Source organism: Dendropsophus ebraccatus, chromosome 14, assembly GCF_027789765.1.
Source record: "Dendropsophus ebraccatus isolate aDenEbr1 chromosome 14, aDenEbr1.pat, whole genome shotgun sequence".
In the NCBI taxonomy this organism is placed as follows: Eukaryota; Metazoa; Chordata; class Amphibia; order Anura; family Hylidae; genus Dendropsophus; species Dendropsophus ebraccatus.
This window is the reverse complement of record NC_091467.1, coordinates 59,017,269-59,045,247: the sequence shown is the minus strand read 5'-3', so window position 1 is coordinate 59,045,247 and position 27,979 is coordinate 59,017,269. Positions and strand designations below refer to the sequence as shown.

The 27,979-nt window shown below is 45.4% G+C and overlaps 1 protein-coding gene across 7 annotated transcripts in view; it reads right to left on the bottom strand.

Moving 5' to 3' along the window:
- The window catches only part of CDH22 (cadherin 22), a 258,228-nt gene that overhangs the window by 39,592 nt on the left and 190,657 nt on the right, over positions 1-27,979 (bottom strand). For all 7 annotated transcript variants that reach the window (XM_069953917.1, XM_069953918.1, XM_069953919.1 and 4 more), the window contains exons 3-4: positions 9,411-9,705; positions 9,213-9,332 (exon numbers count right to left, since the gene is read on the bottom strand). In XM_069953917.1, the coding sequence (XP_069810018.1) occupies positions 9,213-9,332; positions 9,411-9,705 (415 nt within the window). The remainder of the gene's footprint in view (positions 1-9,212; positions 9,333-9,410; positions 9,706-27,979) is intronic.

Below are 27,979 nucleotides of genomic sequence, written 5' to 3'. Positions count from 1 at the left end.
CAACAACGAAAGGGACTTTAATACAAAGAAAATGTGTTTTATTAATTAAATATATTAACCATGAGAGACATCGGCATTGGCATACTGCAGAGGATCGCAAACCCCGGTAATAGAGATTCCTGTAAACTGTTTCCCTGCTTTCCCAGATGCATCCAGAGGTGTTTGCATCACTTTCTAAAGATTTTATTTGTTATTTTTAGTTGAACCAGATTTCCAAGTAAATGAACGTATGTTTTCAGCCGCATGTCTATTTTTTCCCACGGCCGTAGTTTCAGCCGCACATTTCCAGCCGCATAAAAAATACAGCCGCACACATACATAGTGTGAACACAGCCTAAATATTATTTTTATGTTAAACATATTTGTAATAAAATTTTTGGTGACATTTTCATAATTTTCCTATCTATATTATAAAATAATCCTAAAATCTTGCCGTTTTCGTTCTCACCACTGGGGCTAAAACAAAGCTGAGACTTTCTGTTGTGCCTGTAGTGATAAGAGGAGGCTGCTTTAAAGTGATTTTTACAGCATTACAGCATCATGTGACACCAGTAGATAGAGGAAACAATAGCAGCTCCCTGTTGAGTGACCTCTTTAAAGGTCACAGACCGCGCTCAGTAATGTTTTACATTCATCTCAAGGGGACAGAGTCTGCCTGTGGTCATCTATGTCCATGAGGCTTGCTGTAAAGCAGGTCACTAAATGCTGTTAAAAACAGCCCAGGCAATATGCCCGCCCCCATAAAAATGTACAAAAAGTTAAATAAAAAAAATTACAGTCAGAAAATACTCTAATCAGTAAAAGAAAATCTAGGTGACACTTTCCCTTTAACTTGACAAACACTACAAGTATAAATATATTAGTTAACATGGGAATACCCCATTCAGCAGATTTAGAAACTATTGTTCATTGGCTGCACTTTTCCCTCTGTAATATTGGAAATATGGGAAAGACCCACATGTATACTTAGCAATTGTTCACGTGATCTACCGTGTTTCCCAGAAAATAAGACAGTGCCTTATATTAATTTTTGCCCCCAAAAACGCGCTATGTCTTATTTTCGAGGGATGTCTTAATTCTTTTCCCCCTGATCTCCCCTGGCCTCTTCGCAGCATGCCCGCAACCCCCCTCCCCCCGGAATACTCAACAATGTCCTCAGTGTTTCTAGACTGAAACAGTTGCGCAACGGGACGTATGCCTTGACGTGCAGCAGGAAATGGGGGCCATGGACCAGTATGCCTGCAGCACCGGCTGTGAAGTTCCACAAGGGGATTATGTGAGTGGCAGGGGGTGGCGGGTTCACTTTCGGGGGGTGCCTTAGTTTAGAATGGGGGTGCCTTATTTTCGGGGGGATGCCTTACTTTAGGCTGGTTGGTAGGCTAGTTGGGGTGTTTTATTTTAGGAGGACGTCTTATGTTTGGGGAGAAACACGGTAGTTTGTGGTGGAATAGGCTTAACAAGCGTCAATCCATTTGATCTACTCAAATAGCTTGGTGCTCCCATCAGGCCTGGTCGGAGTATCGCTATCCCCTTTGAGATGGCTGCAGGGTGACTGACAGCTCTTGTGTAAGGTCTTGCAGCATAGTCCTGTGCTGGGAGTACACCCTCACACATAATGATAATGGTGGTACTGCCGGTTATGTGCAGTGGCTCCTAAGCAGCGGACGCCATTCACTCTTCCTTTATGGGTATATATACTGTACGTTGAAAGCCAGACATAAATAATGATTGTTTCCAGCTCCTGAAGCAGCTATAGAGTGAAGAAACCACTTACTTATCAATTACTAGAACTCGGAAGACATCAGTGCAATGTCTGAACCAATGTAACTGTCGGACACAATTGTATTTGCTGAATTGCCCTGTAATACCAATCACGGCCCAGGCCTAATAAACCGCGTCCTTCATTACTTAGAAATAGGATTGTTATTCAGTATTCCCATTGGCAATTCACGAGGCATGGGTTGCGTCTAAACAAGGGGGGTCTGCCCTTATAAGAGTGGGAATAAATTCTAATGATATTATTACATAGCAAACTTCTCATCGTCCTGAGAACCGAAGCTAAAAAAGAGAAATGCTGAATGTTTAGTAAATGTAGCACAATAGCAAATCTAGAATAATGGCGCTTGCTAAAAATAAAATCTGTTTCAAGTACTGTTTCATGAAAGACTTGTGAGAAAAGCGAGGAATGGGCCGAAGTTTAGAGAGGTAACAGAGCTAATAGTGGTTTAGAACACATTGGATGTTAGTAAGTTTAAGGATGATTCTTTTCTATTAAAGGAGACTGTGTTTTTTTTTTTTTTACAACAGTGTCGGGGAGGATGAAAAAAATAACATGGACTTACCCTCCCTGGCTCCAGCGCTGGTGTCTGGTGTCCTCCGCTCTGGTTTCCCAGTCTCCAGCCACTTCCTGGTCAGAGAGAGGACCTGGGATGTGACATGTCAGACCTGCTCAACCAATCAGCAGGAGGGGCGGGACACCGCTACAGCTGCTGACTGGCTGAGTGGGTCTTACACGTTATGTCCCAGGTACTCTCTCTAACCAGGAAGCGGCCAGAGACTGGAAGACAGCGGACATCAGCGCTGGAGCCGGGGAGGTAAGTGCATGTTATTTATTCCATCTCCCCCCCCCCTCCCGACACTTTGTAAAAAATAAGTCTGTCCAAAATTCTCCTTTAAGGGTAATTTACTAAAAATCAGACAATCCCTTTAAGGCTGTGTTCCCAAATGTGTCTTTGTTTCACCTGTTCTTCTCATGCACAGTAATACAATGAAAATAATGGATGTGTCAGACCCATTACATGCCGGACGCCGATTTGATTTAATGGGTTTCCGTCATGATGTCTGTCACTTTACATTCTGTGCTATTTTATCCTGTATTTGTCCTGCCCTACCGGAACCTCCAAAGCAAAAGTCAAAACACCTTAAAGTGAATGGGCCATTACTTAATGATATTGTTACAGGGCACGTTGATGGTCTATTCCCGGGCACCAGCCCAGCCTGAAGCACTCAGTGTGACAAAACCCCCTCCCTCTTGATTATAATGGAGCCACGTCACAGAGGGAAAAGGTTTTGTTACACTGGGGGGGCAGTGCTGGGAATACACTGGTGCAGTGCGCAGGAACCATGCCACGGTTCAAAAAAAGGACCGCAGTACCTGCATCCCCGCCTTGGCGCCAGTCTATTGATGTAAAAATCTTAAAGTAACTGTACCACCAGGCCCAGGCAGAAGCACTGGAGGCGAGCCTACCCACCCTTAGTGGGAGGAAACCCTAGCCCCTCTATGCTAGAGTTCCATTGATTCTAATGGAGTCACGTCATGGAGGGGCTGGGGTTTCCTCCCACTAAGGGTGGGTCGGCCCACCTCCAGTGCTTCTGCCTGGGCCTGGTGGTACAGTCACTTTAAAGCGATGCCCCTGATGGTCCATTTGCTTTAAGTATATTTTCTTAGAATTTTGGTGGTGTTTTTTTTTAGCTTTCTATTTTCCTATTGTTATTTTAGTAAGCCTAAAACTAAGCTGAGACTTCCTGTTCTATCTCTGATGATAAGGAGGAGGCTAGCAACATCACAGTGCATGGTGATGCCAGTAGATAGAGAAGACAACAGGTGAAACTCACAGCTTAGCCTCCCTCTCCCCTGTGTAAGCATCACAGAATATGCCCAGTAACGTGTCAATTCATGTTAATGGCACAGGTCTTGCCTATCATTGTCTATGTGATGTTCTGTAATGGCCCTTTTATACAAGGCAATTATCAGCAATGAGCATTGCTAGAAACACGGCCAGTGTAAAAGTGTCAGCGATCAGCCGAAGATCAGAAAACCACCCACTAGACGGCTGATCACATGTTTTGAGCAGCGGTATAAATTATTGCTTATTGGCCACACAGGGGATGTGTGGCTGATAACAATGTATTTAAATGGCAGGACAAATGATACCGTGATCATTTGTGTGGCCCCGCCTCTCAATTAGCCATATAAAGGCACTGCAAGTGAGCGCCGATCTCGATGATCGTCACTCATTTCCAGCCTTACATGTGTAAAAGGACTGTAAAGTCTATGGGCCCTATTCCACGGACCCATCAACGATGTAAATGAGCGCCGATCTACTAGATCGGCGCTCGTTTACTGGGCCTATTCCGCGGCTCGACAGTTGCTAGCGAGGGCTGCAGGGACATCGATACTGATGTCCTTGCAGCCCTTGCAACATACATTACCTCTAGCAGGGCTTCTCCTCCGCTCCGTCTTCCTCCACGGGTCCCGTGGCGCAGCATCACCTCCGGAGCGGCCTAACTGAGCTGTCAGACCACTCAGCCAATCACTGGCCGTGGCGGTCCTGGCCTGTGATTGGCTGAGCGGTCTCACAGCTCAGTCAGGCTGAACCAAAGCTGATGCTGCGCCGCGGGACCCGGGGAGGAAGATGGAGCAGAGGAGAAGCCCTGCTAGGTAATGTATGCTGCTTCTCAAATCGTCGGTCGCCCGCCGCGCACCGCTATTCCACACAGCGAATCGCGGTGGGTGACCGATGACTTTAGGTTTGGGCCTAAATAAACGATCAGCCGATGACACAATCATCGGCTGATCGTTTTCTCTATCCCACCGAGCGATAATCGACCGAATCAGGCTGATTCGGCCAATTATCGCTCCGTGGAATAGGCCCCTATCTAAAATGCTGTTAAAAACAAAAACAGGAAAGATAGCAGCCCCCATAATAATTAAAAAAAAATGACAATTAGAAAAAAAAAAAAAAGTTAAAAATCGGTAAAAAGTAATGTAGGTTATAAATTTTCTTTACACTTAAAGGAGCCAGTGCATGTGGGCATCATATGTTTCTTTATCTATGACGGTTGTGGTTCTGCAGCAATTCTCTGTAAACCATGGAAAATTGTGGTAAATCAGTTTACTGTGACTTGCCAAGGATCAATGACAAGTACAGATGAAGCACAGGGTTACTGCATAAGACCACCGTGACTCATCTGCAATGTGTACAGGCAACCTGGGACAGCTTTACAATGTCTCAATCAAAATTCAAGGGGTTATTTGTCCTTTAAATTGGCCATCTGTATAAGATTGCTGAACATCTTTTCCCGAGCTTCTCTACTGATCAACTGTTTGAAAAGTCTGACGAGTCTGTATGCCTGTACTAGCCCATATACTCTTTGTAGGGGGTTTAAAGGGCCTTGCAGTGTTGCTCCATTCAACTAATGGACTAACCTCAAGAAGCTGAGGCAAAAAGCAGAGCTATGGGGGAAAGGGAGAGGAGTGAGAGGTGAATTTTTCTTTTTCATTGGCACAGAGGAGGCCTGTATACAATATGGGGGCACAGAGAGGGCCTATATATTATGGAAGTACAGTGGAGGCTGGTATATTATATGGGGCACACAGAGGATGTAACACTATATGGGAGCACAGACAGTGACAGATGGGGGCACAGAGTGGGCCACTATACTATATGGAGCACAGAGAGGGTCTATATACTGTAGGGGGGCACAAAGGGGGCTTTTTTTGACTAGATAGTGACCTAGAGGGGGGATAACTATGACATGGGGTAACAGAGGAGGGCTAACTACTAAATTTGGGGCCGGGGTGCATAATACTATATGGGGGCATATAGGGGATCTAACTTCTATATGAAAGTACAGAAGGGGCTAACTACTATATGGGGACACAGAAGGGGCATGTTACATAGGGACAATATTATTATGTCGACAATACAGATGAGGAGTTTCCATATGGAGAAAGATGATGATGGAGCAAGAAGCCTAAAATATTTGTCGGGTAGATTCTGCAGAGACAAGTCGAGGCCGGTAGACGTTTTCATATGACCCGGGCCAGATTGATTTTTTTTTAAGGTTTTATGTGTCCCTGGCCAAATCTAATGGAAAACCCCTTTAAAACTACAACTCTTTTCTAGGCTTCTGATTTGGATGCCAAAGTGTAAATTTTAATATGAAGGCCATGTTCACACACAGATTTTTTGAATTAATCAGGGCCATTGTTGCATGATTAATTAAAAAGATAATTTGCATTGACAATTAATGGAATCCTGGCCGGAGTGTATACACATAGTATGCGCTCTGGCCAGGATTGCAAGTGGCCGCAATGAAAACTGACATGTCAGTTTTGTGCGGCCACTATTCATTGAATAGCGGCCGCTCAGACCTGTGCGGCTCTGGGCGCACTTTCCATTGTATGCAATGGTGAATTGGGATGCAGGAGCAAACAGATGCACCCACATCTCAAATGAATAGAAAAGAAGTTTATCTGTCCGGCACTGCAGTAACTGATGGGATAAACTTCTCTGACACGGCCGGGTCACAGAACGTATGACCGTGTGAACGTATGACACCGGCCGAGTTTGCCTGGGTCTACTGTTAGTAAATTTACTGTTAGGCTATGTTCACACACTGTAAGAGAACGGCCATTCCGTGACTCGGCCGGGTCACAGAACGGCCGGCCTCTAAAAAGATAGTCCCGGACGGTATTGCAGTTCTGATGCGGGCGTCTCCCCGCACTCCCGCATCAGAACTCCCCACAGCACACTATGGAGCGTGTGGCCAGAGCCGCTCGCTCCACAGTGTGCACTGACAGGGTTTTCTGTGTCCGCTATTCACTGAATAGCGGCTGCAGAAAACTGACATGTCAGTTTTCTACGGCGCCGCTAGAGATCATGGCCGAAGTGTATACCATGTGTACACTCCGGCCGGGATCCCTTCAGCCTGCAGCACTACATAAGTTCCATGGAAATCCACAGAGCTTACATAGCGTGAACATAGCCTTACGCTGTATATGTTAGAAGAAGATTAGGATTAGATTATTCTTCAAAAATGATTACTGCCCCCAAGATGTAGTGCCAGCCAAGGAAAGTATATAAGAGAAGGTTCGCCCTTTGAGCATATGATATACTGCCCTCATCTTGGGACATACATGCATCATATGGCAGCACTTTCCAGTGATCAGTCAGTCATTTACTGTACACGTGTAAGGCAACCACTTGTGCCGTCAAAAATGCTTATCTTAGCGCCTGCAGTTTGTAATTAAGGGCTAAGTGATTGGTAGGATGTAGTATTGAGCTGTGATGCAGTGCCGTACTGCTGATGTGGGGCTTTCTTAGGGTTCTTTACAAGCATCCATGACAGCTTCCTACTGCGGATTGATAGGCATCAATAGTTAGTGAACATGATGTGGTAATGAGGAGGCTGTAGTAAAAAGACGTGAAGACTTAAGTGCGTGACTGGCCGGTTAGCACAGACATTGTTTCCATTCATCATTCGCCATATTTCATGGTCGCAAATTTTAATTAACATGAATTTTGCAGAAACAAGAACAAAATCTTCCGTGTATTGAGAGCTGAAGCTACAGAAAGCAATGCTGTATGTGTAGTGGCTGTAACATAATGGCAGATCTTTATAGTATTGGCTTAAAAATATAAAATCTGTACGGCTTTATGAGAGGTTATGGGGCTTCAGATGACAGGATGGAGGATCGGCTGAGTCTTCCAATGGGCGTAGAGAGACATAGTACATTCTGGACTGTTGGGTTGCTGAGGCAAATCGATGGTCACCCAGTGAGTCCCATTACTTACCAAAGGGATCATGCATGGAACTCACTGTTATGGACTGTGTCTCTTTTGCTTTCTTGCAAAAACAGCACCACCCAGCTTACTACACACAACCTGTGGACAAGTGTGCTGCTGGATTACCCCTTTAACCCCAGGAGTGGACACATTTAAAGGAGAATTCTGGGCTGGGGGGATTTTTGGCAGAGTGCCAGGGAGGGGGATCCCCCGATCCAACGCTTGTGTCAGTATCCCGCAGCTCCGGTCCCGTGGTTCCCAGCTACTTCCTTGTTAGAGAGGCGACCTGGGACCTGACTTACCAGGTCCGCTCAGCCAGTTAGTGGCCGAGGAGGAACCCCCCCTATGGCTGCTGACTGGCTGAGCTGACTAGGCACCTTACCAGTGTTTGGGCTAAACTCAAGAGTGGATTCTAAGTATTTTCTAGGTTGTTCCCGCTCCAGGATGAGGTAGTTGGACTTCTGAGGACACTAGGTGGCTCCACAAGAGTGGTCCTGGTTAAGGCAGGTGCAGTAGGCTAGTAACCTTAATCTTATTACAGAAGTGATCATCTGCCCCATGTAGTAAAGACAACCATCAGCTGAGGAGAGAGCAATCACTTGCTTGTTGCCTGATCATTGTCTTTCTATAATTTAAAAAATCATCGGCTGCCAGCTGCGCATTAGTCTGTATAGTAGGTAATGCATTGCAGATAGCTGACTATTAGGGATAAGAAAATAATAAAGAAGCTATACTTACCGCTCCATCCTGCCTTGTCTCTCAGTCCTCCCGCTGATGGCAGACGGCAATGTTTCTGAACCCCTTTCTGCGGTAACAGCCCGCTCAGCCAATCACTGACGGGATAGTGCCGCAACCAGTGATTGGCTGAGTGGGCGTTCACTGCCAAGTTAGGTTTGGAAGTTTTGGCAGCAGTTGCGTTGAGCGGGGGACACCGCGACAAGGCAGGAGGACACCAAGGAGTGTGGAGATGTAAGCATAGCTTCTTTATTATTTTCTTTTTACAACGCTGTAATACCAATTTAGAGCAAGGGCTGCACAGTCATTACTAACGCTGTCCCTGTAGCTCTGCCCACATGATTATCGAGCAGTGTAATAGGCTCAGTAAGCAAGTGCCAATCTAGCAGATTGGCGCTCGCTTACCCCATGTATCGGCTCGTCTAATATGGCCCTTAGGGTGTGCACATCTGAACACACCCTAAGAGTAAGTGTGCTGGTACATGCCCTAACCTTGTGCTTCAACCATGCTTTTAGTAAGCCACCAATGTTCATGGTAATCTGCAACATATATGGGTATAGTAAGACGTCCGTACAATAAATGGCAATAGATGCAGATCAAAGGAGAAATAAAAAAGGGAATTTGGGAGAAATTTGGATATTTCCTTAGTGATATTTAAAGAGAATTGTTGAGTTGGTTTCGAAGACCCAAAAGGTTGTCTGTTTATATATAAAAGGGGCTTCTTTGGCCCATAGTTTCTACAATACCTTACCAATATCCTAGTTGTGGTCACTTTCAACATGTATCTATGTTTTCCCGGGCTCCCTATGGCTGCATCCAACTTCTTCAGCCATTAGTATTCAATTAGCGAATGATCGGACTTGACCATACTTGAGTTACGCTTATCTCCAATAAACAACTCTTACCTGTCTTGCTGTCCACAGTGAAGTGCTTCTCTCCCTCCAAGACGCTATATACCACTCTTGCGCTGCTTCCATAAGCTGGGTCATCTGCATCAAAGGCTGACACTGTCATAACCGATGTTCCTGTAAGAAGAACAGAAAATAAGCTTCATAATTCCACTCCCTAGTTGTGGTTTAACCCACCCAGGCAATGGGACTTACCAACAGGAGATAGCTCAGGGACGCTTCCAATGTATGGAGCCTGTAAGAACCGTGGTTCACTGTCATTAATATCCTGCACTTTAATGATGAATTCAGACTCCGGCTCTAGTAGTCTGTCCGTGTTTCTGTCCCTGGCCTGGGCACGGAGGGTGTAGAAGGTCTTGTGCTCCCGATCCAATCGCTCAGTAGCATGTATATCTCCCGTGAGTTCATCAATGATAAAGATGGAGCCAGCTCCCTCTCCAGAAATGGTGTATTTAATCGAACCATCTCCTTCATCCGAGTCCGAGTGAATCTGGGAAGATAAAATTGGAGTTAATAGGAATCAGAAGAACTGAAGCGAAGACAAATATAGGGCAACGTTTATTACATATAGCCGAGTATTGAAGGCGAAAAGCTGAACTTTCCGTTTTTTTGACTGAACATAGACTTTAAGTAGAACGAAATCATCCAGTTCCCTTGGAGACCAAATAATGTCACAGTGACGGTGACCTGTGAGAGGGGAACTACCATGACAATGCGAGAGAGCGGGGGAATGGAGACAACAGAGAGAAAATACATTAGGTGAGGGCCAGGGGAATGAGTGGGGTCTTCCAGCGAGATTGTAGAGTGGTACTTGTTCAGATGCAATAATATAAAACGGGCTTTCCAGAGAGCAGATCACAAAACAGACGGTGAAAAATGTGTAAAATGCCAGGAATAGTTAATTTCATCCCCGGTATTTTATTTGGGCATGACTGCTGCTTGTACAATTACATCTGTTATTATAGTAGGAGATATCACCAATAGACTCTGCCAGCCCATAACTCCACAAGCTCATAGGGGTTGGTGTTGCCTATAATGGAATAAACAGTCCCGGAATAGATTAACATAGAGAAGTATATGTGACCTTGAATATAAGCATGGTCTTATGTAGGTAAACGGAAGGAATGGGTGAGAGTGGTAGTAAGATGGGAACATGGACGTATGGGTGTTTGTGAATAACTTTGGCGCTGAAGAGGAGAATGTTCACTTTACACCGTACCCTCCAGCATTAGGAAATTAAAGCGTTATCTACACGTTCAAAAGAATTCTAATTACCTGCCTGGTTTGGTTACATTAACCCTTCAGAGTGGTGACAAGGTAATGTCAGGCTGGGTTCACACTATGTTTTTGTAATCAGTTTAAAAAAAAAAAGGATGAAAAACTGATGTCAACTGTGTGCATCCGTTTTGATCCGTTTTTCGATTGACTTTTATTATAAAAAAACGGATCAGTTTTTTTAGCGTGCGCGATTTGTGTCCGCTAAAAAAAAAAAAAAGGATCCGTTTTGAGCCCTTTTTTTTTTATAATGGAAGTCAATGGAAAAACGGATGCACACACATGCATCTGTTTTTTTTATCCATTTTTTGCATAAAAAGGAAGAAAAAAAAAAAAAACAGATTGCAAAAACGTAGTGTGAAGCCAGCCTTAGTGCTGCGACTGCTGTTACTGAACCCCTCAGAGTCCACTGCATGGTGCACAGCTGGTGCACTGTAGTTAGGAGGCAGGACCAGAGCTGGGCTGTTTTCTAGCAGTGCTTTCTCCTAGACTTCCTTCCTTTACTTCTCTGGCCAATCACAGGACAGAACACACGCCTCTTTGCTATGACATGTCAGAGTGCTGGAGGAAGGACACTAGGCTGACAATGTGATGAGGGGTTGATGCTAATGCTGCTAAAGATGATGAAAAGCTAAAGTGTGTGTTCGTGTGTAAGGGGGTGGGTTAGGGCAAGGAAGGGAGGGGTTAAATCACAAAACAGCTGCTGTCGATAAACAGAACCAAGAGATTGGTGCTAAGACAGTGGGGGTGGGGCAGGGGTTGTCAGAGATAAGAGGGAAGCCTTTCAGGCACAGCAAGGTCCCTCTAAAGGAGGTAGGTAGGATCAGATTGCAGTCGGGCACCCCATGCCTTTAACTGCACATAGCACAAGCTAAGCCCTGCCCCTCACTTTCTATGTTCTGTCCTGGTCTTTCTCCTGCTAGAGACAGTATTCCCCTAACAACAGACAACAAATAGCCATTTGCAGAGACACCCTACTGATCAAGACTTTAGTATGTGCTATGACAGTATGCCTGCCACAAAAGCACTGTGCCCATGCTTGATACAGATGCCTCCATTATTGCCTAAAACAGAGATATGGCTAGCTACAAATGCCCCCCATTATAGCGCCAACTACACAGGGGTTATATGACTTCTAGGGTTTATAATATGTAGAGTTTTATTTTGCTTGTCAACCCGCAACTGGCTGAATCGGGGGGAAAAAAACTCTGTAAAATATTTATTATGGGATGTAGACAGGAAAGACATCATTACTGGCATCACAGAGAACTGTGCCAAGATCCTCAGTAGGCATTTGCTTAATAATAGGATGCAACCGTAACAAAGCAATCTATGAGCATCTTAAAGAACATTCATTAAAGTTAATCTCCATTTTCATCACTGTGGGTTATGGCACGTTTGTGATTTTACACCTTTACACAGTTCGTAATTATTCCCAATGGCATTTTTTTTCCTGGGATTGTTTATCAGATTTTTCACACTATAATAACTCCATAAGTATGAAAATATATTACAGTAATATTAAGCCGAGATAACGTTATGGCGACATCGTCTTCGGGGCTGCTGACAGCTAAATTCCCATTGACTGCAGCACATACCAAGTTGGCATAGGCTTTACTCTGTGAATTCTGTGCCACTTACGGTATAGATAATGATTGACGCTTTATAAGTAGCTGTCCTTGCTAGCTTGTTAGATTATCACACAGTGTTTCACAGGATGTACGGTTGGGTCCACAAGTATTTGAACAGTGACACTGTTTTTACTATGTAGCATCTGTCAATCACAAAGCATTTAAAAGCTATCAATACGTGACGGAAATTTAAACTAAGAGCTTAAAGGGAAAGGGATAAAATATCTTTTACAAAAGGCCAAAGCTCTGCAAAACATTAAAGCATACTCACCTGCCCCAATTCCCTTGCCGCTCCTATCCCCGGGGAGCTGTTCTGATGACATGTCCACCCTGCAGAAACTGCTAATCACTGGCTGCAGGATCAATATGTTATTGAAAGCAGAAAGAAGCCAAGAACATTATCAGAAAGGCAACGGCAGGGGATCAGGGTGAGTATGCTTATTTTTTTTTATTTTTTATTATTATTTCTACGGCACCCTTAATTCAAACCACTGGTGAGCTCGGCAAACCAAAGGGCATGGAAGACAGCTAAACTGGATTAGTGTACAGTTTGTTTATTTACATCATGTAGCTAATATGCTAATAGTTAAAGTGATTGTACCAGCGGTACATTGAATTTCTGTTTTTACCATGAATAGACCAGCGCCGGCATGACCGATGGCGCAGTCTTTTTTTTTTTAACTGGAGATGTGCCTAGCCACCTACAGTGGTGAGCAACCCTCTCCCCTCTAAGGGTTCTATTCCACGGGCCGAGGAGTGCCCGATCAACGATGTAAACGAGCGTCGATCTGCTAGATCGCCGCTCGTTTACTGGGCCTATTCCACAGCCCGATGATCGTTGAGCGAGGGCTGCAGGGACATCGTTACCGATGTCCTTGCATCCCTTGCAGCATCATACATTACCTGTCCAGGCGGCTTCTCCGCAATGTCTTCATCCCCGGGCCCCGCGCGCTCTATCTTCAGAATGGCCGGTCAGCTGACAGGCCACACTCAGCCAATCACAGGCTGCGGCGGTCCCGGCCTGTGATTGGCTGAGCGCTTCGTTAGCTGACCGCCCATTCTGAAGATAGAGCGTGCGGGACCCAGGGATGAAGACAGCGCGGAGAAGCCGCCTGGACAGGTAATGTATGATGCTGCTGCCTGTCAAATCGTCGGTCGCCCGCCGCGCACCGCTATTCAACCGTAGCGATGCACAGTGGGGGAACGATGATTTTAGGTCTGGCCCTAAATGAACGATCAGCCAATGACACGATCATCGGCTGATCGCTCTCTCTATTTCACCGAACGATAATCGGCCGAATCGGGCAAAATGGGGCCGATCCGGCTGATTATCGTTACTGTGGAATAGGGCCCTAAGACGCGACTCCATTAGAAACAATCCATTGGAAGAGAGAGGGTGGCTTTCCACTGGGGGCAGGCCGGCCCTCCTCCAGTGCTTCAAGCAGGGCCGATGCTCGGTAATAGACTGGCACTGTACGCAGGAACCGGGCCGTGGTTCAAAAAAAGGACCGCGGCATGGGCAACCCCATTCCGGTGCCTGTCTATTCATGGTAAAAACAGAAAAGTGATGAACCACTGGTGCGTTCGCTTTAAAATTAAAGTGAAGCCACAGTAAGACCTGGCTGTTCCAGCACTACATTGAATACACATGACCAGTGTGCCAGGGGGAAGTGCTACAAGCCACTACGAGTTAATGTAGACAAAGCTAGGGTAGCAAATCTTGCCCCGCGTGAAGAAAAGCCTTGCTTCACTTGTGTCCATGTTAATAAAAGACGTAATGGATAAACATAAGCGGCAGTACTGCAGTAGCTTATAATATGGCTGCAGCAATGGGAGGACCCATATCCACAAAAGCCCTCACCAATCTGCTTTAGCGTGATTGCATTTCTGAGGAGCGGCTTCCCTCGAGAAAACCTTTCTATTCCAAGGCATTGGAACCCACACATTTCTATAGGCAGGGGAATATATTTGACAATTCCTTCAGGGGGAATAGGAAATCAATTGCATGTATTCTCCATCGTAGCTGTGGCCATTAGAGGCTGATCTGGGCTTGTAGAATATCATAGATTTATTCCCAGCATTAGGTTTCTCACTGGTTGTTTCTGCTGTTATTCCCCGGTAATACGCTATAGTTGATTATAATGGAAAAAAAACAACAAAAAACTGAATTTGAGCTCCTGACAACAGTAGAATTAGAATACTTGTCTCCTTCACCTTCTGCAGGCCTAGCGAAGCCAAGAAGCCATTCTGGTCAGATTAGTTATGGACAGGGCTAGGGCGACAAAAGAAACTATCTTGCCCCACATGAAGGAAAGCCTAGCATCACTACTGTCCATGGTAGATAGTAAAAGACATGTTGGTTAAAAATAATACGGCTGCAACATAAGTCTTCACCAATCTGCCCCAACATGATTGAATTTCTAAGGAGAAGCTTTACTTGACAAGCATTATCTCCGATCCCGGCCTCTAACAACAAGTGTCAGACAGAACTTGCAGAGTACGGAGAGGGTTCAGCTCCTGAACCTAGTCTGTGATCCATGTCCTGATATTTAGGTGCACATGCTTTTAGAGCAGAGTGATGGTTGGCAAACTTAGACAACAAGCTATCAATAATGGAAAGAGTTTATCTGACTATTAAGTTGATGGTCAGATGGACGGGAACTTAATGTTTATGATCGGAATGAATTTCAGGTGATGGATGTGATTGAGGGGCATGTATGTCTAATACACACCCCCTGACTGTATAATCACGCCCATCACCTGATATCCCCTCCCATGATTCCTGCCCATCTGACTACTAACCAAACTGACAGACAAACTATAAAGCCTTATATCTCGGGATTGGGAGGCCATACTATCCTTACCGCTCCAGTCTTCTGTCTTCTGTTTTTACAATTGCTGCTCAGCCAATCAGTTGCTGTAGCGGTGTCCCACCTCAGCCGCTGATTGGCTGAGCAGGGCGTCCACTCAACCAGTCAGCAGCTGCAGTGGACTCCTTCCTCAGCAGCTGATTGGCTGATTGGCAATGCTGAAGATAGATTGAAGACAGGAGCGGTAAGTATAATCCCCCTCAACGGAGCACAGTCTGTGGGGGGCTAGACTGTCACTTTGTAAGGTTTCAGGCTCACCAGATACCCTCCACTTTGCCGAGCAGGGGACACCTGGTTAAAGGGATTATCCAGCGCTACAAAAACATGGCCACTTTCTTCCAGAGACAGAACCAGTCTTGTCTCCAGTGCAGGAGTAAGTTGCAATTAAGCCCCATGCACCCGACCTGGAGGAAAAAGTGGTGCTGTCTCTGGAAAAAGCGGCCATGTTTTTGTAGCTCTGGATATCCCCTTTAAATGTTGAGGTCTTCCATTGTTGGTGTGTTACTCAAACTAAAAAATAGCTTGACTCGAGCAAGAGCACCTGAGCATTTTAGCGCTCTCTCCACACAAAGGGCCAGCTCTCATGGAGTGAAATCGGCAGAGTTCTGTGGCGGAGCTCTCCACAGCGGAATCCCGTCTGCCTCAATGTGACGCTGTTTCTCTACGGGAGGCCTTGTGTGTCTCCGCTCTCAGTGACTGTCCGCTCAAAGAATTGAAAAAGAATTTATGGTTGTCTTCCGTTCCTCTTTAAGAACGCAATACCCATTGAATGGACTGTCTGTATAATGTACAGACATACCGGGTCCTCTGGAGAAAACGAGAAGCACTCTTTCTAGTTGATCTCTGCTACCGGTTATTTAATGTGTGTTTCCTTGGAGGAATCACCTCTATTAATGTGGAATGCCCTAACGGGGATTTTGATAATTGTTTTCCTGTACCGAACACCCCTCTAAACCATAGATATGTAAGGATATCCTAAAAAGGTTGAAACAGTGACACCAGTGTGCTCAGGAAACAACCCCCAACCTCAAATCACTGCCTGGAGGGCTGCATCATTTTTCCATTCGGTTCAATTATTTAGTAAGCCATCATGGTTCTATTAACTCTGGCAATAAGTCAGGTAGGTGGTGGAGGGCGAAGAATTCTCTGCTGTGAATGCTCAGTGCTTTCTGCTTTATGTTACTTCTTTGTAGAAAAATAAGAGTTCTTATTTGCTTCTTTTCTAGAAGATATATGATGAATAGGGTCGGGTTATACTGACCATCGTGGGTGTCAGGGATCCTCCCAGGTGACCACACAAAAATGGCGCCAATAATCTAACAGAAGGCAAATCCATTTAGAGCTAGTTTTGGAGCCAGTCACTTGATGCCATGACCCGAGTGTGGACTAGATGGTGGATGAGGCCTTTTCTAGGTCCAAGATCAAGGATATTTAAAGGGGTTGGCCACTTTATAGTAAATTGTTCAGTGTACAGTATTAGTAAGTGTCCTCACTGTATATACTGACAGCAGCTCCCTGTGTACTCACTGTATATACTGACAGCAGCTCCCTGTGTACTCACTGTATATACTGACAGCAGCTCCCTGTGTACTCACTGTATATACTGACAGCAGCTCCCTGTGTACTCACTGTATATACTGACAGCAGCTCCCTGTGTACTCACTGTATATACTGACAGCAGCTCCCTGTGTACTCACTGTATATACTGACAGCAGCTCCCTGTGTACTCACTGTATATACTGACGGCAGCTCCCTGTGTACTCACTGTATATACTGACGGCAGCTCCCTGTGTACTCACTGTATATACTGACAGCAGCTCCCTGTGTACTCACTGTATATACTGACAGCAGCTCCCTGTGTACTCACTGTATATACTGACAGCAGCTCCCTGTGTACCTCATACAGCTAAAGTTAGACTCCCCATCTCCAGGCTATGCTGCCCTGCTCTGTGGGGAGTCTGTCCAAAAGATGGCCGACATGGAGGAGCATGTGACCATGCCCCGCCTCCCAGTGTCCACCACTGAGCCTGTATGTTCCAATGGAGTACACTGGGGGAGGGGCATGGTCCCCTGCTCCTCCATTTCGGCCATCTTATGAGCAGGGCAGCACAGCCTGGAGGAGGGGAGTCTGATTTTAGCTATATGAGATACACGGGGAGCTGCAGTCAATATGTAACGTGAATACCCTTACTTATACTACACACTAAACAACTTCGCTATAAGGGTGCGTTCGCACTGAGAAATCCGGGCAGATTACTTGTTGCTCGCCCCCCACTCTCGCCTGTGCGCATCTCCGCTCGTGCCAGACTCCATTCTATGGTCGGGCGGATTCCACCGTCTGACATGTCAATTCTTTGGGTGGTTGGTGGAATTAGCCCAACCATAGAATGGAGTCTATGGCACGGCCATGAGATGGGGTGAGTGACGGAATCTGTGAACCGGATTCCTTAGTGTGAACGCACCCTAAAGTGGCCAAAGTCACCGGCTGCTGTGAATGGGACCCAGTAGCAACGCATAAACTATGGCCGTTATTCTTCATGGCGTGCGCACTGTCGAACAATTTCCCATTTACTTTAATGGAGCACATTATTATTTAGAAAATACGGTGAACATAGCCCAAAAACTTAAATGAGCCTCTATAATACAGGGGATGGTTATTTTCCTACCTGTGCTCAGTGTATAGACAACACTTCATAGAATGCAAAAAAAAATGACTCAGACACTGAGCCGGAAAGGAACGCAACGGTAATTTAGCTGTGAAGCCTGAAGGATTGTGAATGCAGCTCTGGGTTATAATGTAGACTTTATATTAGGATCAGCAGCAGATAAGCAACAGAATTCTACAGGGACTCAGCTGTATTATCTTTTTAATAGGACAAGACTATAACACTGTGCTCAGCTGCTCCTCAATGTATAGTGTATATGTGTACGGAGCCATGTAAACAGAAGCTGATCGGCGGCGGTGCCAAGGGTCGTCCCTCCACCGATCTGATATTGATGGCCTATATTTAGGACAAGCCTTCAATACTGTGATCTTGGGAAACCCCATAAAGTATTTTACATTCGCTCAGTTTTCAAGGTTAATTACATTGTTGAAACCTTATTGACGCTGGCATCGGTCCCAATCCGTATTGTTGATGGAGTCTATAAGGGTCGGCAACGCTAGTCTTGCTGTCAGATATTTTTGAACCCTGATTCCTGAGAGACATTTGATAACCCCACCTGGAAAGTCTGGCTCTGTATTTAAGGGGTATTAGTTTAGGGGGTCTAGTCTGGGGTCTGTATTTGTTACGAGATCCGGTTGGTGGTTTGCATCTGTTTAGACGAGTGGTTTGGAATTTGCATCAAAATCATTGAAAGTCATGATGCTGGTGCTAATGGTGCGTTTAAACGGAACGATTATCGTTCGAATTTTCGCAATAACGATCGCATTTGAGCGATAATCGGCTTGTGTAAACACAGCGAACGATCAAGCGACGAGCAAGAAATCGTTCATTGAGATTTTTCAACATGTTCTCAAATCGTCAAATCGCTAAGAATTTGCAGATCGATTCGTGTAAACAGTCTTTTACCGATTCACTCTTTGTGTGAGATGGGCTTAAAGGGGTAGTGCGGCGGTAAGAAATTATTCACAGAATAACACACATTACAAAGTGTTACAACTTTGTAATGTATGTTATGTCTGTGAATTGCCCCCTTCCCAGTGTCCCCCCACCCCCGCACGTGTACCCGGAAGTGTTGCTGCATTATACATTACCTGATCCGTATCGCGCATATCCGCCATCTTGTGCCAGACGTCATCTTCGGACGGACGAACCGCTCCGACCTTCCTTACGGAACTGATGCGTATTAGTGGGAAAACTGGCATTTTTTCTCTCTCACCAGCCCTTATATAGCCCCCCCTGTGCGCTCCCCCCCCCCAGTAGTATATAACCCCCTAGTAGTATTTACCCCCACTGTGCGCTCCCCCAGTAGTATATAGCCCTCCAGTAGTATATAGCCCCCCCAGTAGTATATGGCCCCCCTGTGCACTCCCCCAGTAGTATATAGCCCTCCAGTAGTATATAGCCCCCCTGTGAGCTACCCCCAGTAGTATATAGCCCCCCAGTAGTATATACCCCCATGAGCTCCCCCCAGTAGTATATAGCCCCCTGTGCGCTCCCCCAGTAGTATATAGCCCCCCTGTGAGCTCCCCCCAGTTGTATATAGCCCCCCTGTGAGCTCCCCCCAGTTGTATATAGCCCCCCTGTGAGCTCCCCCCCCCCCAGTAGTATATAGCCCCCCTTGTGCGCTCCCCCTCCCATATAGTAGAACATAAGAAAACAAACACCTATACTCACCTGGGTCTGGGCGTCTCCTCTTCTCTTCGCTATTGTAGCCGCACTGCAGCGGTCACTAGAGGCCACTCTCCCCTTGTCCTGGCAAGTGGAGAGCCAGAGGCAGAGTGCGGCCTCTTGTGACCGTTGCGGCCACAAGAGTGAATGACAGGGAGGGAGCCAATGGCTTGTTACGAGCGCTCACAGTTACTGTGCAAAGGGGAGCAGCGCAGTTCAGTATACAGGTATACTGAGCTGCAGCAGGGGTTCGGACAGCTGGCCTCCACAGTCCGCCAGTTGAAGACCCCTGTTGTATACTGTGTGTGCATTGCCGGCCAATTGGCCATTGACTTTAGAGGAGCGCATTATTACATTAAAAATACTGCTGTATTTTAACCTCGAAATTACGGCAGTGTTTTATGTCTATATTACCAAGTGTAGGCATTAGCATTACGTAGAACGTGTTACCCATACAATTACTTTTTCTATAAGAAACAAGAAACAACAGAAAATCCTGTCTTATTCTAGGCACCCGACTTCACAATCCCCATACCTGTACTCATACAACCTCATCATTAATACAAGGAAAATAGCACATTATTATCTCCCTAGTCTTACGTATTTGCAGCCAGCATTTCCTTCCAGCCAGGGACGAGCTCGGCTTGGTATAGTGACAATTTCTGTAGCGTCTCCCCTGCCAAAAAAACATCTCTGCTGAAAGGAATGGAAGTGCTGTCCTTAATGTATAACTGAAGCCATAACATGAGAGCTCTTATTAAGGAGCCCAGGGTAATGGACGTCTATTCATATACGTGAAAGTGATAAATGGCCGCTGTATAATCAATTTCTTCTACAGGCTTTTTCTTCGGTTTTTCGTTTTCTTAGAACCTGTAATGATGATGTCTCTCGGAATTGTAAACACTGACATCCTGACAGCCAAGACGACCGCCAGATGGAATTGTTCTTCGCCGGTTGTTTGCGGAGAAGTAAAATTTTGCTGAAAACAATCTTTCCAGAACTCTGTTCCCTTTTGAAAGAAAAAAAAAATTCCCTCCAAAAAAAAATAAAAAAATTCCACAGTAAATAGAATCCTAGTGAATTGTCCTTTTTGAGAATATACTTACATTTACGATAAAGCATTTTAAAAGCAACCAAGCTGGCAATTTTAGAATAATTTGCTTTATTTTATCATGACGTATGGCAGTCAAGTGACTAGAATATCCAATGACTCGTATACTATATGCATAAAAATGTAAAAAAAAAATTCCTCCATTCTGTTCTATGAACTCAGGTGTTGAGGTTATTGAGGGCCCTACGTGCATCACCACCAATGATTGGTAAGTAGTGGGTTTGTGGCACCATACACCTACTAGTGGCTATGCCTGGTACTGCAGCTCTCTGCATAGTGGCATAACTAGATGTGGCTGGGCCCTTAGCAATTTTTTGTGTCCCCCCCTTTCCTGACTAACCACTAACCCATCAAGTCTAACTGCAAGCGCTAGTCAGGAGTGCTTGCAGTTAAAGAGACATTTGTAGATGAAGACCCCTGATGTGGGGGGCCCCATAGCAGCCGCTATGGCTACTGCAGTGGTAGTTACGCCCCTGTTTCTGCAGCACAGTTCCATTCAAGTGAATAGCTACAGTACCAGGCATATACTCTGGTACATATAGAGGTATTTGCACTGGTCTGATCTTTAGTGATATGACTGGTAGGTGTATTGGGAGCAGGATATTCACTGATCTAATATTAATAACCTATATTGAGGAGAGGTCATCAATATTAAAGAATACCTTCATGGTCATACTGTTACCTAACTTATTGAACCGGGCGTTGTTCCGCAATAGGAAGAGTAAAATACCCTGAGACCAACATTACATTTTCAAAGCTCTGAGTTGTTCATGCCAAGAATCTATGTCCTTTGTCCAAGGCAAATTCCTACAGCTGCATAAGGAACCAAGTAATGGCAGCTAAGAAAGAAAATGAATCCAATACTCCATAGCCAACAACATAGCCCTGAGGTCGTACAGGCCAGAAACAACCTCACCTGATTGTATATGCAACTTTCATAAAAATACACAGGCTCGGACTGACCCACCGGGGAGCTGGGGAATCTCCCGGTAGGCCCTACCTGTAGTGGACCCCTAAGCAGGAGTTGGGCCTCCCTGTTTAGCAGCTCCAGGACTATGCAGCTGCAGGAGGCCAGCAGCACATGGACTGGTAAGTATACTTTCTTTATTATCGTCCCGCACCCTCCTGCTTGCTTGAGATTTCTTAGTTTCATGGGACTTCTCCTTTTGTGTCAGACTATGCTGTTTCCATAGAGTGACTGACAAGTTACTAGCAGTGGGCGAGCATCGCTGGTGACATACATGGCTCTGTGCAAAGTCACTATAGTAATAGGAAAGGTTTGGCGCTGGTAATATCTGTGTATGTAGGGTGGGCCCTTAGAATCAAATTCCTTGGTGAACCCAAACCATCGGCATTTGACTCCCGCTGCCTTTCCGTTCTGTGAGAAAGGTGGAGACAGCTTGAGTACCGCCTGGAAAACAGAGATACAGCCTGTTACCTAGGCTGTATCCCATTTTTCCAGACAGTACTCGGGCTGTCTCCATCTTCCCCATGGAACGGGAAGACTGTGGGAGTCAAATGCTGATGATTTGGGTTCGTACAAACCTGTTCGATCATCTCTACTCAAGAGGGGTGTTAAAACCCAACACAATTCCAGTTGTCAGAATTTTAGGCACCCCACCCTCTCTATGTTCACCAGAGTCTACTGTGAGGCATGATATATTGCTACTAGGGACCCAGGTTGCATCTGCAAAGTCACTGGACAGATTATAGGTCTAAGATAAACCCAAAGGACGTAGGACGGGCAAGAGAGCAGTCAACTTGCTGGAGTCGGAACTGGGAGGGTAGCGATAAACCAATACAGAAGACAACAAGGTCAACCAGAATTCAGTTTTAAGTCAGAAAGCCAGGAGAGTATGGCTAAACCAAAAATGGTCAGGCAAGGGGTTAACTAGAGTACTGTCTAGAGTTTCAGGCCACAGCATCCCAAAGTAAGTAGCAATGGGTAGGGGTCGGGAAACAGAAAAAAATTTCAGTGCTTGATATAACTGTCTTGGTCAAGCAAGAGCCCTGATCGGCTCACTGTCCCTAATGGCAGATTGGCGCAGCAGTCTTACCCAGAGTTTGACAGGTGGCCATAGTAAACCCAACATGCTTACTCCAGCCACCACCATCTGCCGCAGAGCAAATTGTGCTGACAGCGGTGGCTGGTGATCTGCCGATTTTACGAGAGTATTAAGAGATAATAATGTTCTCGTGAACTAGTTACTGTAACATTGGGCAGTTTAAGAAATTACTTTGCCGTGGAGAAGTTGGCAAGAAGTGAGTAGTAACGGGTCTAGATAAACATGTGCAGTCTTCCCAGAAGCTCTGACTTCGCCGCTCGCACTTCCTATGGTTCTAAAACTGTCAAATGCTGTGATTTGGCATTACTCCAAGCAGAAAAAAGCCCCTTACAATGAAATACAAGACAATAGCGCTCACTCTTCTCTCCAACACATCACATCTTCGGCTTTAATTCCTCATTAACATCCCTAATTAGACATATCCTAATTAGATGTTTTATAGATAGCGATTCGGTATTATGTAAGAATGACAATGTCTCTGTTTGCTTAGCTGGAGTCTGTCAAAGAAACAAAACATCCAAGGACAGCTTAGAAAGAGGTCATTTTCTCTGGATATGTGCTTTATAAAGAGAAATTCCCTTTGGTATCTGCAGTTAGTACTTCTTATATGCAGTTTGCGGCACGGCAAAGGTGCTTACACACTTCAGATCAATGTCAGTTGAAGCTGTCAACATTGGCGGGGGTAGCCGACCATCTAATGTTGGGAAGATCTCACTTATCCCCAATGGCAGATTTCAGAGGGAAGGTTGGTGATTTTAGTTTTAAACATCATGCCAAGTCCTTTGTTTTTATGAGAGATGCCAAGCCGAGTGGTCATGCGTACTGCGGGGTTGGGAGGAATAGCTATCAGCTAGTGTTGAGTTGACTTGTTGAACTCTTCGGGTTCGGAAAACGTTGCCGAACCAGAAGAGTTTGCCGAGTCCACTCATACTGTTCTTCATTTGACTCCTGGTGCCTGGTGAATTTGAATGCTGCCCTAGGGCTGTTAGGAAAATATATAATAAAATATATATATTTGAGCGGACAGCCATGGAGACCGGAGGCGCACAAGCCCTCCCATATAGAAACAGTGTCACACTGAAGCAGGCGGCATTCCGTGGCGGAGAGTGGCGGAAATTTACTCCGTGTTAACGGGCCCTTATATCGGACCGTGTAAAAGGACCCTAAGTTTACGTTTTACTGGTAAAACTCAGTTAAGGCCATTTTACACGGGCAAATAAGTATTACTAATAATCAGCCAAGAGCCGATCATTCAGATTAATGATAAAATGCTTGTTTTTTTTTAGTTGACTGGATTTTTTGTGTGCGGCTATTTAAATGATCATTATCGGGAGCAAACAGGTGATATGCGTCCAATAATAATGATGAATTCAAACACCTACGTGAACGATCCAGCAATCCTTTATACATCTTGGCTGCAAAACCGATTGGCTTTGTGAAGGCTTGGCAAACAAGTAACGATCAACGAGACTCGAGACAGAGACAGAGGTTTTTGCCCATCCTACTATTCTGGAAGATTCTATGTAGTTGGTGACCAAAAACTTCAGTTCTTAAAGAGTCTGGGGGCTATGCAAATGGCCCGACCACTTCAGGTCTGATTGATGAGTCTTGTAAACAAATGTGGGAGACCCCTTTAAATGTCATTTGCCTATAGGAAGAACATTTTGAATAAGCTGTGCAAAATCCTTTTGCCTACTTTTTTAGAAGTACTTCTATGTAATATGGGCAATTATAAAGCTCACAAGATATTCTGAACTTAAGCAATTATGAAGTTCCGTGCCTGGAGCTTGCAAATAATGAGTAGTTGACACAGAGTGTGTATTTTTACAATCCCTAATAAAACAGCTAATGAAACAAAAGTTCGGCTATTGCTAAATGTATTAGCATCTCAACACCGAGAGTAATGCAGTCTTAGAGAGAGACTATAAAAAAAGTAATTACGTAACCTCTTCTTTTTATTTAGACAACATTATCAGATTCGGGGACCGGGTGTGAATTTGTGGCTGTTCTGCTGCGATACATACGAATCAGTACGAGGAATGAGAGCAGTATCTTCTTAATACAGTATGAGGCCATGTTCACATGGTGTGAGACACCGGCCACGGAACAGCCGGTGTCAGAAAAGATCATCCCGGCCGTTACTGCAGTACTGTCCGGATAATCTTTGCTGCTGTTGAATTCAGATGCGCCCGCATCCGAATTCCCCACTGCTCACAATAAAGTGTGCGTCCGGTGAACTGACAGGGTTTTCTGCGTCCGCTATTCATTGAACAGTGGCCGTAGAAAACTGACATGTCAGCTTCTTGCGACGCCGCTAGGGATCCCGGCCGGAGTGTGTACCATGTGTATACACTCCGGCCGGGATTCCATAGAAGGCAGCACTACGTAAGCTATGTAGCAATCATGGACGTTGTTTCAAATCTGCAACAACGGCCATGATTATTACGTGGCTTACTTAGTGTGAACATAGCCAAACACTATAACAGACAATGGGTGTGGACCTGCTGGGCCACAGAACCCGATGACCTGTGGACTATGACCGTGAGTAGAGTCTAAGAACTCTCTAGGTCTTCACCCTTTATCCTGCTCCAGCATGTGGAAGCTAAGGTACCAGGTGACTCTAGTAGTGTGGTCCTGGTGTGGGTAGTGGTTATCCCAGTCAGTTATATAGTCATAGTCAACAGTCCAAATCGTGTACAGGAGGGTCAGAATGGTACCAAAGGATGAGGCATAGTCTGGAGGTCAGTATACATGGAATATCACTGTCAGGACAGCACACCGTTGCTGGAACACAAGGAACCAACAGCAATGGGTCCTATTACACAGGCCGATCATAAAGTGTAAACGAGCGCCTATCTAGCCATTAGCAAGTGTTAGCGATGTCCGTGCAGCCCTTGCCTTTAGTGGTAAATAAAAAAGCATTTACTTACCTTACCCCATTCCTGGGTGTCCTCAAGGCTTCCCCACTGCCCTTGGGCCTTCCCCCGGCCTCTGCAGCTCTGTCTTCTACTTCTTTCTGGTCCTTTCTCGGCCAGTGATTTGCTGAGCGGAAAGTGGTAAGGTAAGTAAATACTATTACACAGAGCAATTATCAGCTGAATTGGGCCCATTCGGCCGATTATCACTCCGTGTAACAGAGAACAATGATCAGCTGATTGTTGGTTTAGGTTTAGACCTAATATCGTTGAGCGCCGACCGTGCATCACTACCTGCAATAGCGATGTGCTGCCGCCGGCTGATGATTCCCCAAACACCTGACACCTTACCTCTGCCGCTCCCGGTCTTCTCTTCTGTGCTCTGCAGCTTCCCGAGTCCGCCGCCGGGATCTGGGAGATGTGGAGCACAGGAGTGATGACCGGGAGTGGGGAGAAGTAAGGTAAACATGTAAGGTGTTGGGCCGTCTAATAGGCCCAGTAAACGAGCGCCAATCTAGCAGATCGGCGCTTGTACACTAAAATGATCGGGCCGTGTAATAGGACCCGTATGCTGCGTTTACACGGAACGATTATCGTTCGAATTTTCACAATAACGATTGCATTTGAGCGATGATTGTTCCGTGTAAACACAGAAAACGATCAAGCGACGAGCGATAAATTGTTCATCGTGATCTTTCAACAAGTTCGCAATTTGTCCTTGGTCGTTTGCAGAAAATTCGCAGATCGCTTCGTTTAAACAATCTTTCACCGATTCACCCTGTGTGTGAGATGGGCTTAAGCGATCTTAAAACGATCGCAATAACGTCTTTTTCAAACGATATATGGTTCCGTCTAAACGCTGTTCGTTACAAAAAACACATTGTTACTTCAAAATCGTTAATCGTTCGATTGGGAAAATTATCGCTCTGTGTAAACGCACCAATAGACTGAGTGATAATCAGTTGAATTGGCCTAGTTTGGCCGATTTTTGTTCCGTGTAATAGGGCCCTTAGGTATAAGATGTTGGGCAGAATACACTCACGCTGGCCCTACAGTTTATAGGCATCAAGGGATGCAAGGAGGCAGCCAGGATAACAAGACACAGCATGGAGTAAAGGAGAGACACTGGGGAGGTGGAACCAGAAACCAGTGGTGGTGAGTGGCAGAGCCACCTACCTGCACACAGTAGCTACTAAACATGAGCAAATCTGATTGGTACAATTCAGACCAAATCCAATAGTCCCCAACCTCAGTATATCGGTAAATGTGCAGCAGTCTCCAGAATGCAGTAAACCTCTATCCATGAATGACCATAGTGCATCGCTTGGCAATGTTCAGAAGAGCCATTGAGAATGATTAGAGAGTTGGCTGTGTATGTGTGGCCACTTCATTTGAGGCTACAATTTTAATGCATTCTGGGAATTGGCAGTGGTCCCAGTGGTCAGACCCTCCAAATTGACAAGTTATCACTTAGCCTTTGCATAGTGGATAACCTGCGGAAATGAAAATATCCCTTGAACTTAAAATTCCCTAATAGGATATTTGAAAAGCCTTTTTTTTTCAAACCAGACAATCCCTTTAACCCATCATTTAACCCGCCATAGTAAAGTCCAGTTTACAAACATGGTGTAAAGTGGAACTGGCCCAGTTGCCCCTAGCAACCAATCAGATTCCACTTTTCTTTCCTCACAGACTCTTTGGAAAATGAAAGGTGGAATCTGATTGGTTGCTAGGGGCAACTGAGCCAGTTTCACTTTACACCATGTTTGATAAATCTCCCCCCTTGTGTTATAGAGCAGGAGGAGCCGAGCAGGTTGATATATAGTTTTATGGGGAAAGATTTAGTGTAATTTGTCAGATATTCATGTAAATGCTCATTCTGGCCTAAAAAGTCAAGTGGGCGGTCCTACTCAGATATTGTCAGTTATCTATGTGTAAAAGCCCTATTCCTTCAGCCCGTGTAAAAGTGACAGCGATCAGCTGAGGACAGGCAAATGCCAGATCGTCGGCTGATCGTCTCTTTACAGCCTGTTTCAAAATGTATTATTCTCGGCTGTACATGTTCCTGTGTACACAGGGGGTGTGCGTCCGATAATGATAACAGGTGAACTGATAAATCTTGTTTCCAGATCACAAACGGCCCTCTGACCCCTGCTGTATCTTCAGGCCACCGCCTCCTCTAAAGTGATTGACAGCCAAAGGAGGCGGGGCCTGAAAATACAGGACGGGGGAGTGAGATGCCGGAAGACAAGCTGCGCAGATGGTAAGTATGCACTACTTGTGATCTGGAAACTGACAGCAGGGATATATACATATCTGTGCTGTCAGTTTCCATAGCTGCATGAATGATACAAGGATCGTTTGTGCAGCCCGGTTGCTCAATATATTGTGCAGTGTAGAGGAACAGCAAACGAGCGCTGATCCTGCTGATTGCTCTAGTCTGCAGCTGCTTGCAGCCGACAAATCTTTACATGTAGAAGGACCCTAAGTATGCATATAAACAGAGCTGTCAGTCACTGATTAAGGACGCCCACTTGACTACTTAGTTCTACAATAAGCAGA